General features: G+C 42.2%; 1 protein-coding gene across 1 annotated transcript in view; it reads right to left on the bottom strand.

Moving 5' to 3' along the window:
* Positions 1-12,655, bottom strand: part of SPTLC3 (serine palmitoyltransferase long chain base subunit 3) — a 136,292-nt gene extending 123,637 nt beyond the window's left edge. The window contains exon 1 of the mRNA XM_074346915.1: positions 12,214-12,655. Coding sequence (XP_074203016.1) covers positions 12,214-12,321 — 108 coding nt within the window. The 5' untranslated portion in view covers positions 12,322-12,655. The remainder of the gene's footprint in view (positions 1-12,213) is intronic.
* Between the last annotated feature and the right edge of the window lie 731 nt (positions 12,656-13,386).

Raw genomic sequence — 13,386 nt, 5'->3', positions numbered from 1 at the left:
TGAATGAGAGAGAGTGAGCCAAGACTGGGAAGCGTGGAGGGGACAGGTGAGGGCCTTTCAGGACAGCATGGGCATTTGTTTGTGGGTGGAAATCAGAAGAACAGGACCTTACAAGGACTTCTGGCTGGACTTCCGTGTTTCCTCCTTGGAGATGAGATGTGGAGAGCCAGCTGGAACTGAATAGGCCTTTTATGCAAGGTGAAACAGACCTTCTGTTTCAGAGAGCAGTGAAAGAAATGCAGGGAAGAAAGAGTTGTAGGACCCCAGGATCCTCCCTGGGAAGACAGTTGGGGTGGGTTGTTCTAAAGTCAATTGGACAGAATTGAACTTTGGGACAAATTGGTTGTCTTTCATCACCCTGTGATGACTGCATTCTTCTGATCTTACAACCAGCTGGGTCATTTGAAGAACACAGAGCTTTTCTTAAGTTATCCTGATAAACTAAAGAAAACAATGCATCAGTGTTTTAATAGCACTGAGATTAACTACCTTCTTCAGTTACTATGTTCTCAGTTCTTGTGAGAACAGTGCTTATCTCTGAAGTGCTCAAAGCTCCTGTGGCCAAGATCTCATTTATTTACAGAATATTCCTAAGAGCTAGGCGGTGGGTAGTTATAATAGGATTTGAATTATCTTCACTTAATAAGACACAGGGCATTAAGCATTTTCCCCTAAGCTATAGAGCAGGAAAAGACAGGACTAAGTTAAATTTCTGAAGTCCACAACACTGGGCTGAAGCAGAAAGAAGGATTAAGTTAGAGTTTTGAGACATGACAGGTTGGAACATATTTTAGAAATAAAATAGCCACTCTCTCTTCTTTACTGGTTGGGTACTGGTAGCTGTCAGTACTCTGTGGGAGGGCTGACTACCATGTGCATGCACCTGTGCTGGACATTGGAAGGGTCATTCAGGTGGTTTCTCTTATGGTTCCCATCCTTATGGGGCTCATAAGCTAAAGTGGGAGGTGGGGCAGATAAGACACATTTGTTCATTCACTCAGCAAACACCTATGGAACACCTACTCTGTGCCAGCTGCTGGGTTAGGTCCAGGTGACACAATGGTGACCACGAGGGACAGAGCCCTTGACCTCATGACATTCATGGTCTCTATGTGAGCTGTCCAATACAGTCATCCCTAGTCTCCTATGGCTACTTACATTCAAACTTAAATAATCCAAATTAAATAAATTTAGAGATCTTAGACCCTCAACAGCACTAGCCACGTTTCATGCATTTGACAATGAGCCTCCCTTACTGGGTGGGGTAGTTATACAATATCTCCATCATCACAGGAGGTTCCATTGCTCTGAGGTCAGCACATTGTGACTCACAAGCCAGATGTGGTCTCTGACTTGCTTTTGCTCTTTTATTTAAAAATAAGTTTGATTGGAACATAGTCACACCCATGTGTTTATGTCTCATCTATTGCTGCTTTCACGCTGTAACGGCAGAGCTAAGCAGTCACGACAGAGACTGTGTGTCCAACAGAGCTGAAAATATGTACTATCTGGCCCAGTATGGAAACAGTTTACCAACCCCTGGTCTAGATGGACATATAGATGCAGAGCAAATACTGACATAAAGGGAAATGATGACTACGTAAGGGTGCTGTGGAGTGGGTAGGGTGGGATCTGACCTCATTCAGGAAAAAAGAAAGGCCTCCCTAAAGAAGGTGGTGCTTACAGTAAGATCTGAATAGTTGGTAGTTTACTGGGCACAGGGTTTCCAGCAGAAGGAAGAACCTGAGGAATGGAGGGAAGGGGCGGGGGTGAGGGGTTGGCTGGCAGGGATAGGGAGGGGACAGGCATGGCTGTATGTCAGTTTTAAAAGGGGAACTCCATTCACTTTGTTCATTGTTAGTGCCTAGAACAGCATCCAATATGGAGTCGGCATCCCATAAATACCTGATGAATAGATGGAAGAATAAGCTGGGGAGGTTGTGCAGAGCTCATAAACCGAGCTCAGGACTGCAGCCTTGAGCAACAAGGGAAACCATTGATGAGTTTTAAGCAAACGGTGGCTGAAAAACCTGATCAGACATGTGTTTTCCAAAGGGCCCCTTCAAAGCCACGTGAACAGATCTTTGGGGAGCGCCTGCATTTAATGACTCACAGTGATTCACTGATTTGTGGTTGCTCATTTTAAAGTCTCTCTTGTATCCATTGTGGAAGAATATTTGATGAAGTAAACTAGTCCCGTGGATGTTGAAATTCTGAACCTATGACCAAAAATCAAAAGGAAAGTGTCCCTTAAACTGCATGAGGATGAACCAGCCAGAGAGACCGGCTTTGCCATCAAAGTGAGGTGTGTCCTGTGGCATTTCCTCCCCATGCCAGGCAGCTGATGACTCACAGGGGAGTTATAATAAGGGTGGGGCTCTGGGAGCACACAAAATGTGGTCTGAGCCTCCCTTGGCTGAGCTTAGGTTTTTGAAATTGGATTATAAACAGGTTTTTCTTTTTTTTTTCCTCTTGGCATCAAACTGAAACAATTTCTTCTTGCATCTTGATGAGGCTGAATTACCTACCATCCCTGGGCCTCAACCAAAAACTCTCCATCCCCTGAAGCTAGACCAAACAGAGCCTGCTATTCAATAACCTAAAGAAGCAGAAAGCCTTCCTGCCCAGAAAGAGAGAAACCTGCCAAGGATTCGGTTGCCCTTCCTTCTCTCTGTGTTTATTAGGTTCAGGCTCACGGTTGTACAGACCTACTCTCCTTGGCTCCCTCCCTTCTTCCCTGCCTGTCACCCTGTAAAACCGCTCATACTAGATACATGTCAAGAGCAGCCTACGAAACTAGGATGGTTGAGCTTTTGCTTGTCTTTGAAGACCACGTGTCCTTAAAGAGATGATGCTTACTTGAATGTATATAGCTTCTCTGTCAGGCAGCTTTGGTTTTCATTGATGGTGGTGTGTATTTTATTCTTCTTGAAAACCTTTTTCTCCTTGGAAAAATAAGCATACTATCTCCAAACAACCAATTCCCAAAGAATATGACACCAGAACAATTTGTTTATTTGCTTCCCCCAAAGCTCTGATAACATCCATGGTCACAGATTATATTTACATGATTAATTTTTCTTATGTGGCATATCATGCAGGAAAAAATAAAGAAGCAACCTGTCCCAGAGCAAGGCTAGTCTTGACTAGCTTTTACCTGTACTTCTGAATTAACATTTAGCATTTCCAAGCATTTTTTTTAATCCATCATAATTTATTAGCCCTACATAATGTAGGGGTGTGAGGCATTAGTCATCTGATTGGTACAAAGACTGCTACTACACTTAAAAAAAGAAAAGTGATATTCAAAACCTATTTACTTCAGCCATTAAATCATTTTCTCAGGCCACTCTGTGGAGAACTGTCTTAGTCGGCAGGCACCTGATTCAGTGGTCTTGCTAAGACTTAACCAATGGAAAGCATGGCTCCTTAGAGAAAATGTCACTTCCTCTTGTATAAACTAACAAATCAAATCTAAGTACATCAGTTGTGGGATTTTCCCGGGTGCCCCAAATTATTTGTGTGTTTTGGAAAATATGTTACTACCAGGGGCTCCTATGGGGTTTGTTTTTGGTTCTGTGCTGTGAAAGGCAGAATTGTGTAGAGGCTCTAGAAACTGGCAGTAAATAGGGATGTGTCTTGCTCTGGACTGGCCATTTTGAGATGTTGGGCATGTGAGTCTCAGTAGCCTATTGAGAAATGTGATGCTAAGATTGAGAAAATGAGATAACATGTTTTCCTGAGATCTGAGTTCAGTTCTGCCATGATTATTCAAGTGTTTAGCTTCAGATAACTAGGTTCAAGTGATCACGATCTGGAGCTTAGTTTATTTAGGACTGTCAGAGTAGATGAATGAGAAACACACCATGTTGCAAGACTGAAGAAACCTTACAACGTCCTCAATGTCGTTTGAGGCATGTGTTTGAAAATGAAGTCGAGGATAAGCAAGGGCTCAGAAGGGGATTCTGAGGAATACGCATGCTATATAACAGAAAGGTGTAAAGACAAAGGTCAATGATTTTTAAAGAAAGATGTGCATGAAGTTTGCTAGCTGGTGCACCATGTAAAATCCACTTTGCTGTCTGGCTATGGAATTCTAAGGTAGTCCCTAACATCCGTGTGGCTTTGTTCACAATATTTTTCTGAGTTCTGTTTCTTTCATCTCTGAAATGGGTCAATAGCACTCATTCTGTTTACTTCACAGTATTGCTATGAGAGTCCAACAAGATCTTGGATATAGTAATCTATAGTTGATGCTGAAGGTTAAAAGGTCAAAGCACTGGTTAAGTTTTTAAGAAGACATTCTAAGTCTTTGCATGTACGATCATAGTTAATTCTTACAACGACTCTCTTGGGAAGGCACTAGTTTTATCCTCATCTTCCAGATGAGGAAACTAAGGTACAGAGAGTTTGAGCCACTTGTCCAAGGTCACAGAGCTATCATGTGAAGCTGGAATTCAAGTCCAGGGAGTGCAAAGAGGAGGCCCTACTCCTGATCTCCATATGGTGGTTCAGTTTACTAGGACAGAGGACTGCAGAAGTGTTGACAGTTTAGAAGATATTAGGGGTCAGAAAATCCTTTTATTACTTGCCAGGCACATGGGTGATAATCTGACCTCTTTGAACCCTGGATCCTTGAATGTGAAATTTGAAGACAACATGTAAGAAATAACAATAATTCAAAAAGCATAAACACATGGTAGGACCTTGTGTGTGGCAGCAATCATTAATGATAATATTGATTTCTCTGACATGGTGTTCTAAGATATGCAAAGAAGGAAGCTCCCTACATGTGGCTCTTATTTGGGGAAATACTGCTACTACTAACTAGTAGTTTAATCTTAGGCAAACTGACTTAACTTTTGTGTGATCAGTTGCCTCATATAGAAAAATGGGGATAGTCACAGTATGAAATTCTTAAGTTTGTAAGGATCAAGTAAGCTTGTATTTATGAATTTCTTAGCAAAGAGTGTGATGTAAAAGTTTGTTAAATAAAATTTTAAAAATCATCTCATATACAGAGTTATGGGTGGGAAAACAGATTATACTGACTTCTCTTGGACACTCAACCCTGAGAATGCAGGATATCATTACAAACATATGACAGGTTTATATACTCTGGGTTATTAGTCATTATCCCTCTAACCCAGGCACATTTTCTCTCCTGCTAAGAGGTAGTGGAATCATTGGGATAAATCAATAATATTTAATTTCCATTTTCATTTCCATAAAAAAGTTCTACTTGCTTAAAGCACATGCCCTGATACTAGGCTTGGAGTATTTGTAATATCTGGATATCAATATAAAAGCATGTAGCTTCTGGTCACACAAAATAATCTAGTGACTTAGTGATTTTGAAAAGGAGGGCAGTGAGTACTAATCATATATTCCAACAAAGTATAGGAAAAAATTAATTATTGACTAATTAAAATGCTAAATACTTAATTTATCAATTCAATCACTGAATAATTAAATTATTGATAAATAATTTGATAATTAACTTATTAAATAATTACATTACCATATTATTTACTAAGAAGTTATACATTTTGAAGTCTACAAAGAAGCCCCTTTATCATATGAGGGCATTTCCAGTCATTTAAAGAACCAGGCCTCTGGACAGCAAATGGCAATTTAAACAACAAACAAGCTGAAATCAGAATTCTTACAAACAATATATTAGTAAGAACATGTGGGTATTATTAATTCCACAACTATTATTGAGCAACTATGTAGACTCTGGTCTAGGTTCTGGGGATTCAGCAGTGGGTAAGATAGAAATCTCTGCCCAGATGGGGCTCACAATCTAGAGCCAGAGGCTGACAACAGATGGGAAATAAGTGTGTGTGTGTGTGTGTGTGTGTGTGTAGACAGCATTAAATACTAAAGGAAACTAGCAGGAGAGGGAGCAACCAGATTGTGAAGTTAGTCTCACAAAGAAGATAGCATCTGAGTAAGGACTTGAAAGGAGGGAGGCACAGGCACTGGGAAGTCTGGGAAGTGAAAACATGAGAGAAGTGCATAGTCCTCAGGTGGGAGGATGCAGGGCTGAGGGCCCTAGTGTGGCTGGAATACAGGGAGCACCTGGAAACAGCAGAAGGTGAGTCAGAGGACCAAGCCACATGGAACTGAGGCCATTGTATGAATCTGAGCTTTTACTCTGAGTGAAATGGGAGACTTGGGAAGGATTTGGGCAGAAGAGTGAGATAGGGATGTCATATCAGCAGGGTCACAGAAGCTGCTGTGTTGAGAGACTCTTAGAGGAGGGCAAGGTGGGGGTGGAGGTGGGGTATGGCAATATAAAGACATGTCCATGGATTATTTAATAATCATCCCATTTGGATGTGGGATGGTTCCATCCCCTGAAGCTGATGGGCTTGTCTGGGGCTGCTACAACCTATAGAGCAGGGACATGAAGCTGACCTCTGAGGCTAGCTTATAAAGGGCCATGAGATTTCCACTTCATTTTCTAGGAAACTCTCGAGGAGCCATCCCTGCTGGAGAAGCCACATGGGGCGCACAGTCCACAGTCCTGGCTTGTCCTGTTTCTCATCCATCACAGCCTGGGTGCCACACACAAGGGTGAGGAAGCCATCTTGCAGGCAAATCTTCCTGGCCCAGCCATTCAAGGCCCAGCCAACTGAGGCCCCAGATACCATGGAATAGGGAAGAGCAGCCCCATGGTCTGCTCTGAATTCCTGCCCAACAGAACCCATGAGCATAACAAAGTGGTGGTTGTTTAATGCCACTCTGAGCTGGGATGGATTGTTATACAGCAGTGAATAACCAGTGCACCAGGAAAAGGCATGAAGCTCCCATAACAATCAAAGTGAGAGGTAGTGGTGGCTGAGACCACAGTGGCTGCTGTGGGGGAGGTGAGGAGTGGTCAGATTTAGGACGTGCCTGAAAGTGGGATCATGAGTTGCTGACACACTGACTGTAGAATGAAAGAGAGAAATCATGAACCATGCCCAGGTTCTTGGTGTGAGCCCCTGAAAGGACAGAGGTGTCATTTACTGAGATGGGAAAGGCTATAAGGGAAGCAGGTTTGGGACAGAGGGAGGCAGTATCAGGAGCTCAGTTTTGGACGTGTTCAACTGGTGATGCTTTTGATCATTCAGGTGAAAAGGTCAAGTAGGCAGTTGTAAATTATATACATATATGTGTATATACATGTATATATTTTATATGTAAGATACATGTATACACACACGTATACATATAGTGAAGACACAAGGTCAGATCTTCATGAAAGATACGCAGTTAGAAAAGAGGAAGGATACAAGGACTGACAATGGGTTACTCCATTGTTCAAAGGTCAAGGAGAAGAGGAAAACCAGGAATAGAAACTGCAGAGGAACAGCTAGAAATATAGGAAGGTCATAACCTGGCAGCCAAGAGAAGAAGGTGCTTTAAGAAGGAGGAGTGATGACTTGTGTCAGGTGCTGTTGACAGGCCAAGGAAAATGAGGATTGAGAACCTATCTTTGGATGAGGGCATTCAAGGCTTTAAGACTGTCACTTACTTAGCGCCTATTAAATGCCAGGCACTGTCCTGAACACTCATGTATAATAGCAGTAGAGAAGGAAGAGGCAGCTGCAGGCTAACTTTAATTGATAATAGCTGCCATTTATTGGGTCTCTACTCCACATGTGATAGCTATTGGGAGCCTTACATATGCAATTCATTTAATCTTCCCCTTGCCTTGTGAGGAATGGCTCAGAGACATGAAGCTACCTCCCCAATGCAGCACAGCTATTAAGAGGCAAAACTAAAACTCAAACCCAATTCTAGCTGATGTCAAGGCCTGTGGTCTTCTGGATATCATTTTTCCTTAAGCAGTTCCCTGGGAAATCCTGAAGGGTCCCTGGGGTGTGAAAAGTCAGCAGGAAAGATACATCTTTCTGTTGAGATCAGTTTTACTCAAGATTTTAAGGGAGGATATGAAAGTAATTTTATAGTAAAAGAACTATGAATGTAAAGTGGAATGCAGAGTTCTAATATCAATTTTTAAATAAATGGATAACACACGTGGGCTTGTTGTCTGAGTCACTTTGGCTTATGTGTCGGTTTCTCTCCTTGGAACATCAAATTATGAATTTATCTTCTCTGGAAAAGCTGATTTACTGTTTTTTCTAACTGGGTTGTGAGAACTGAGGTTCTTAACCTGGGGATCATAGAAAGTCTGGGAAGACATGAACCCTCTACATGGAAAATTTTCTAATACAGACAGACTCACTTTTCTGTGACAGTGTCTACCAGCTTCTTAAAGGGCCCTTGACTTCCAAAGGCCAAGCTCCACATGGCAGAGGAAGAACAGTCAGGGGTGACTTGGGGGTAACGGGTCATGACTTGTATGTGGCCATTTTCCTGGGCAACTTTTGAAGGCCCAGTTGTACCACAGCTGGACAACAATCATGGTGACCAAGCTACATGAATGCTACCAGATGAAGTTTGAGCTGTAAAACAGTGTCGGTTCTTTGACAGTTTGGCACCTAACATTTGAAATCAGGGCCAGTCAGGGAAATCTATTAAAAGTGTTGGGTCATAATTGTTCCTCAGACTTGCACACTCCAGGATCAAGTGTTCATAGAACCACTCAGGGAAAAGAAGATATCTTACATCCATCTATTGCTTTTAAAAAATATAAATAAGTCTGAATTAAGAAGATCCAAGATTCCTTGAATCATTTTTCCTAAATGTGTATGAGAAAATAGGACCTTACTTATGACTTCTTATTCTTCTCACCCTTTCTGCCTGTAGTTCAGAGGTGACAGATTAGTGCCTGGTAGCAATGTCTCCCTGAAATCTACATTATTGCAATTCTGAAGGACAGGATGCAAATACTTAAAAAATCAGGAGAGTCTATCTCCCTTCCCACCCCATCAGGATTTCCAGCCTCTTGTGAAAATCATGAGATTTGTCAACATGAGACCTGTGTTTCCTCAGGAGACAATGAGCTTTGTTCAGGTAAACCCATTCTTACCACTTCCTATTGTCCACACCTGACCCTGCCAGAGTCCTAGTCATTTGTAATCTCAGCCTCTGCTGTAATCAAATGCTCTTCAATGTTGCAAAACTCTTGAATGTGACAGATGAAGGAAACTGTGTAGAACACTTTTGAATACTACTTAGAGATATGCTCAATAGTTTTTGTTTGAATTGTTTTCAAATGTTTAATATAAATTGTGAATTAACAGGTCAATGACTTTGTTTCTAATATGGTGCCAACTACATCTATCTTCTCACACGAATTTACAGCTTGGTAAATTTTAGAATTCCAGGAAACCTACATTAGTTCAGGCCAAATGAAACAGAGGTGAAAAAACTTAGTAAAAAGATTAAATTTAGTGCATTTCAAAATAAATTTCTTGATAGTAATTGAGTTAATGTCAATCTACCTCTAATAGAGTTTTCAAAGAGAAACAAAGAGGTAAAATTAATGTATAAATAATATTTAAATAAATTTAAAATAGCTATAATTAATTTATAATTGGCGGATATTAAATATACCTAAACACAGTTATCATTTTAATTAACAAAACACATTTATTCTTTTAATTAAAACATCTGAACCTGAACACATACAAGTTGCTTCACCTGTTTCTCCATAGACAACACAACACGTTCTAGACCTGCTAAGGCTGAATAATCACACTTCAGATTTGACAGCCTTCAGACAACTGAGCTTTTGCATTGCAGATATTTGTATTTATTTTATTTGCATAGATCAGCCAGACACTCTTCTTAATCACAGAGTCTTTAGGCAAAACACAAATTAAAAGTAAAGAAAAATATAAAACCCAGGAAAGCACATCTTTGCCAAGATAATGGCCAAAATAAACTTTCCTCAAAATGTAAATTCCAGCTCTGAAAATAGTTATGATGAGATTGCAAAATGATTTTTCTCAACATTTTAATGAAGCAGAATAGCTATGTGTTCACTTATTTATTTCTGTTTAACAAACCACCACCATATTGAAAACAACAAATCATTTGTTTACTCAAGAATCTGTAAGCTGAGCAGGGCTCAGTGGGGAGAAGTCATCTCTACGCCATGGAGTATCCATTAGAGCAGAGAGATCTCGGGTTGGAAGACCCATTTCTAAGTTAGCTGTCTCATACAGCTCACAAGCTGGCGCTGCATCTCAGCTAAGAGCACAGCAAGGGAACTTTGTTTCTCTACTTGGGCTTCTCCTGGGCACCCTGGGCTTCCTTCAGACATGGTGGCTGGGTTCCAAGAGTGAGTGTTCTAAGATGACTAGGTTTAAACTGTGAGGTTTTTAGTCAAGACCTAGTCCTCAAAGCAAAATGAATTAAAACCAGTGACTGAGGACGATGAAAGTAAAGACAATTACATCCACATCCTTGGAGGGAAATAAAGGTCTTTGTCTGTCTGACTACACTGAAAACACAGCAGGGTTTCATCTTTCCAGAAAATATTTTCTCAGCCATAATGGAGGTTCCCAGTGGAAGCCAATTTCAACTTAGTAATATCTATAAATACATCTGAGCCAACAGGCTCTGGATGGCCCTCCAGAAGGAACCGTCAGAAAAGGCAGTAGCTGCGCTGATATTTCCTGCTGATCCTAGGGAAGCTTCAGTGTCCAGAGGTACTTACAGTCTTATAGGAGCACTTAGTAATGAGCCTTCAGAATCCTGGTTTTTGTCCTTACTTAGGAGAGCTTGTAACCAGCTAGCCAAGCCTCTAACTCAGATGCTGGAAGATAGTTGCAAAACCAAGATAAAGGAGACAGAGAGGAGAATGGCTTTGAGAGCGTCGCTACCCAAATGAGAGCCGTCAGGGTCAGAGTGGTCCAGAGGGGGAGTCGGCCGGGGGCCAGTGTTACAGGCATTTAAGGGGAAAAGAGCATCTGGAGTGGGAGTGGTCTGATTCGAGGCAGTGATGGAGAGGTGGTGGGTATTAGCATGGTTGTCCTCATGTGAATGTTGAGAGTTGATGGCTTTTTCTTCACAGGATACTCAGCTGGGAGAGGCCAGCCCTGAGGGTTGTGGTGGACACTTCCAAGGCTAGGGTAATGCCTTTTGTTAAGAGGGGAACACATTTGGGAGACCACGGCATCTTCTCACACCACCCAGGTTGCAGAGTCCCTGTCACCTTCTTCATTTCACTGGATGCACAGATTTTATCCACTGAATCCTGGGTTGGCCCCCAGTAGGCTGCACCTGTCCTGTGATCTTAGAACAATCTGACTTTCCCTGGTTCTCTGTGCATGGATGCATGAAACAGGACGATATGGGTTCCCTGCCCAGGTTCTCATGTCCACCAGTGAAGTTACCTGTGTGGCTGTGCCGATCTGCTCCTGGAGCAGGTGAGCTGACCCCGGCTGCATGGAGCCCAGGGCATGGGCATCCTGTGAGAAGTGGGGACTGCCTGTTTACCAGTGGCCAGCAGACCGCCTGCCTATTTGAACAAGCTGACAACATTTCTCGGTTCTTCCTCCTCTCCTCCTCAGTAAGTTCCCATCAAACATAGTGTCCCAGCAGGAGCCAAATTTTTTTTTAAAGTATCAAGATTGAAAACAACTCAAAGGTTGCTTGGTTTGCAGCCTTTGAGTTGCAGCCTGTTTGCAGACTGTAACAATAAGCCACCCTTTCTGGAGTGTCTTAGAAAGGAATGCTTGTGTTGTCAAGTTTCAAAGAAAGACTCTGGCCCCAAATCATGCTGGAAGCTATGACAATGCTCCAGTAAACAATGAAATACAGTCCCCTTTCAGAGAAGCATTTCTCATGTCCCAGAGGAGAAGCCATCCTCTGTCCACCACTCACCCCCCTCAACCAGGATCTCAGCTGTGTTTACTTTCACTTCCTCTTTGTCTTACAAAGCAGGATGAAAGCAATCTGGTGTGATTTCTTGATGGACTTAAGTTTAGCTGGGGAGATTTAGCCTTCAGAATCACGCTCCTCAAAACGCTTGAGAGAAAACAGAAGTCTAGCTGCGAAGAGTGCACGTGAAGGGTTAAGGCTCTCGGGTCTCTGTGTGTCCTCTTTCTCAGAGAGAAGAAATTCCCTCCTTAACCCACGCCCAAACTTTTTGGTAGCCAAGTGTTTAAAATTAGCTAAAGTGAAGAGTCAAAACACACAAAACACTTCCTGGAAAGGATTTTCAGTTAGGACAGCTTCAAACAGCTTTGCCAAGGAAGACTGAAAAGTTCAGGTCATTGAGAACAAGGGGGAGGGCTGGACTCTTACCTGGGCTTCTCTCACTGCCCCGTTCTCTGTGCAGTTTTCACTGTGACTGTCCTCGCTCTGACTGTGAAGAGTCCCATTGCAAACAGCTCCACCTCCAGGATCAGCCATTTGTCAGAAATGATAGACCTGGCAGGTTTTCCTCCACAGGATCTTGGTGAGCTCTAGTTTTGAAGTTGGTGAGGGAAAGAGATAAAGCAAGTCTGCTGAACTGGAAGAATCCTACCAATCAGGCTTTTCCGGAAGAGGAGCAACGGCCTATATTTTGAGCCGATCTTTGAGACTAAAAACAGCTACCTTTACACTCCTCAATTCACTGTGGCCTCCATGACAACAAAACTGCTCCTGGAACTACAAAGGAGGTGCCCATGCTGGGTCCCTGCATGGACTGAGGCAACCAGGAGGCTGCACACCCCAGTGGCAAACTGTGAGGAGGCCGGCAGGGAGGTGGAGAATCTTTTAAAGACACACACACACACACCCACCCCACTCTGCATGCTCAGTCAGTCTTCTCCACAGAGTCAGTGCAGAATTTACCTCCAACCCTCCCACACCTCCCTCTTGCATCTAATTACATCTTTGGTTATAAACCAAGCTCAAAGTCAACATTTCTCTTTGTGGTAAAATAACATTTAGAAGTGCTTTACAGGGGCTCCAGGGAGGAGAGAATGTGAAGTTACTGGGTTTAATGGGTGCAGAGTTTCAGTTGAAGAAGATAGACAAGGTTTGGGTGATGGATAGTGATGAGAATGACAGTGTGAATGTTCTTCATGCCACTGAATGAACTATACACTTTAAGATGGTTAAAGTGCTAAATTTTATATAATATATATTTCACCATAACACAAAAATAGCAAAAAAAGTTCAGGACACACATAATGTTGAAACCAGTGATATAAAGGAAAGGAAATAGCTCTTGAAGAGTTCCAGTGAGACAGAAGTCTGGGAGACAGAACATTATGGCTGCATTACCTTTAATAAATGATCTTGGGAAAGCTATTTCTCTCTTTTTGCCTCAGTTTCCCAGTCTATAAAATGATAAAACTTTTTTTTTTTTTCTGTGAGCTTATGTCTGATGGGGTAGCAGATAATGGCTCAGATTTGTTAGGGACACAGGTGATGTGAGGCACGTGGTTACTCCAGAAGCCCAGCCCTGGGCACCACTAGTTTACTCAT

This window comes from Camelus bactrianus, chromosome 19 (assembly GCF_048773025.1).
Source record: "Camelus bactrianus isolate YW-2024 breed Bactrian camel chromosome 19, ASM4877302v1, whole genome shotgun sequence".
In the NCBI taxonomy this organism is placed as follows: domain Eukaryota; kingdom Metazoa; phylum Chordata; class Mammalia; order Artiodactyla; family Camelidae; genus Camelus; species Camelus bactrianus.
This window is presented reverse-complemented; position numbering and strand designations above follow the sequence as displayed.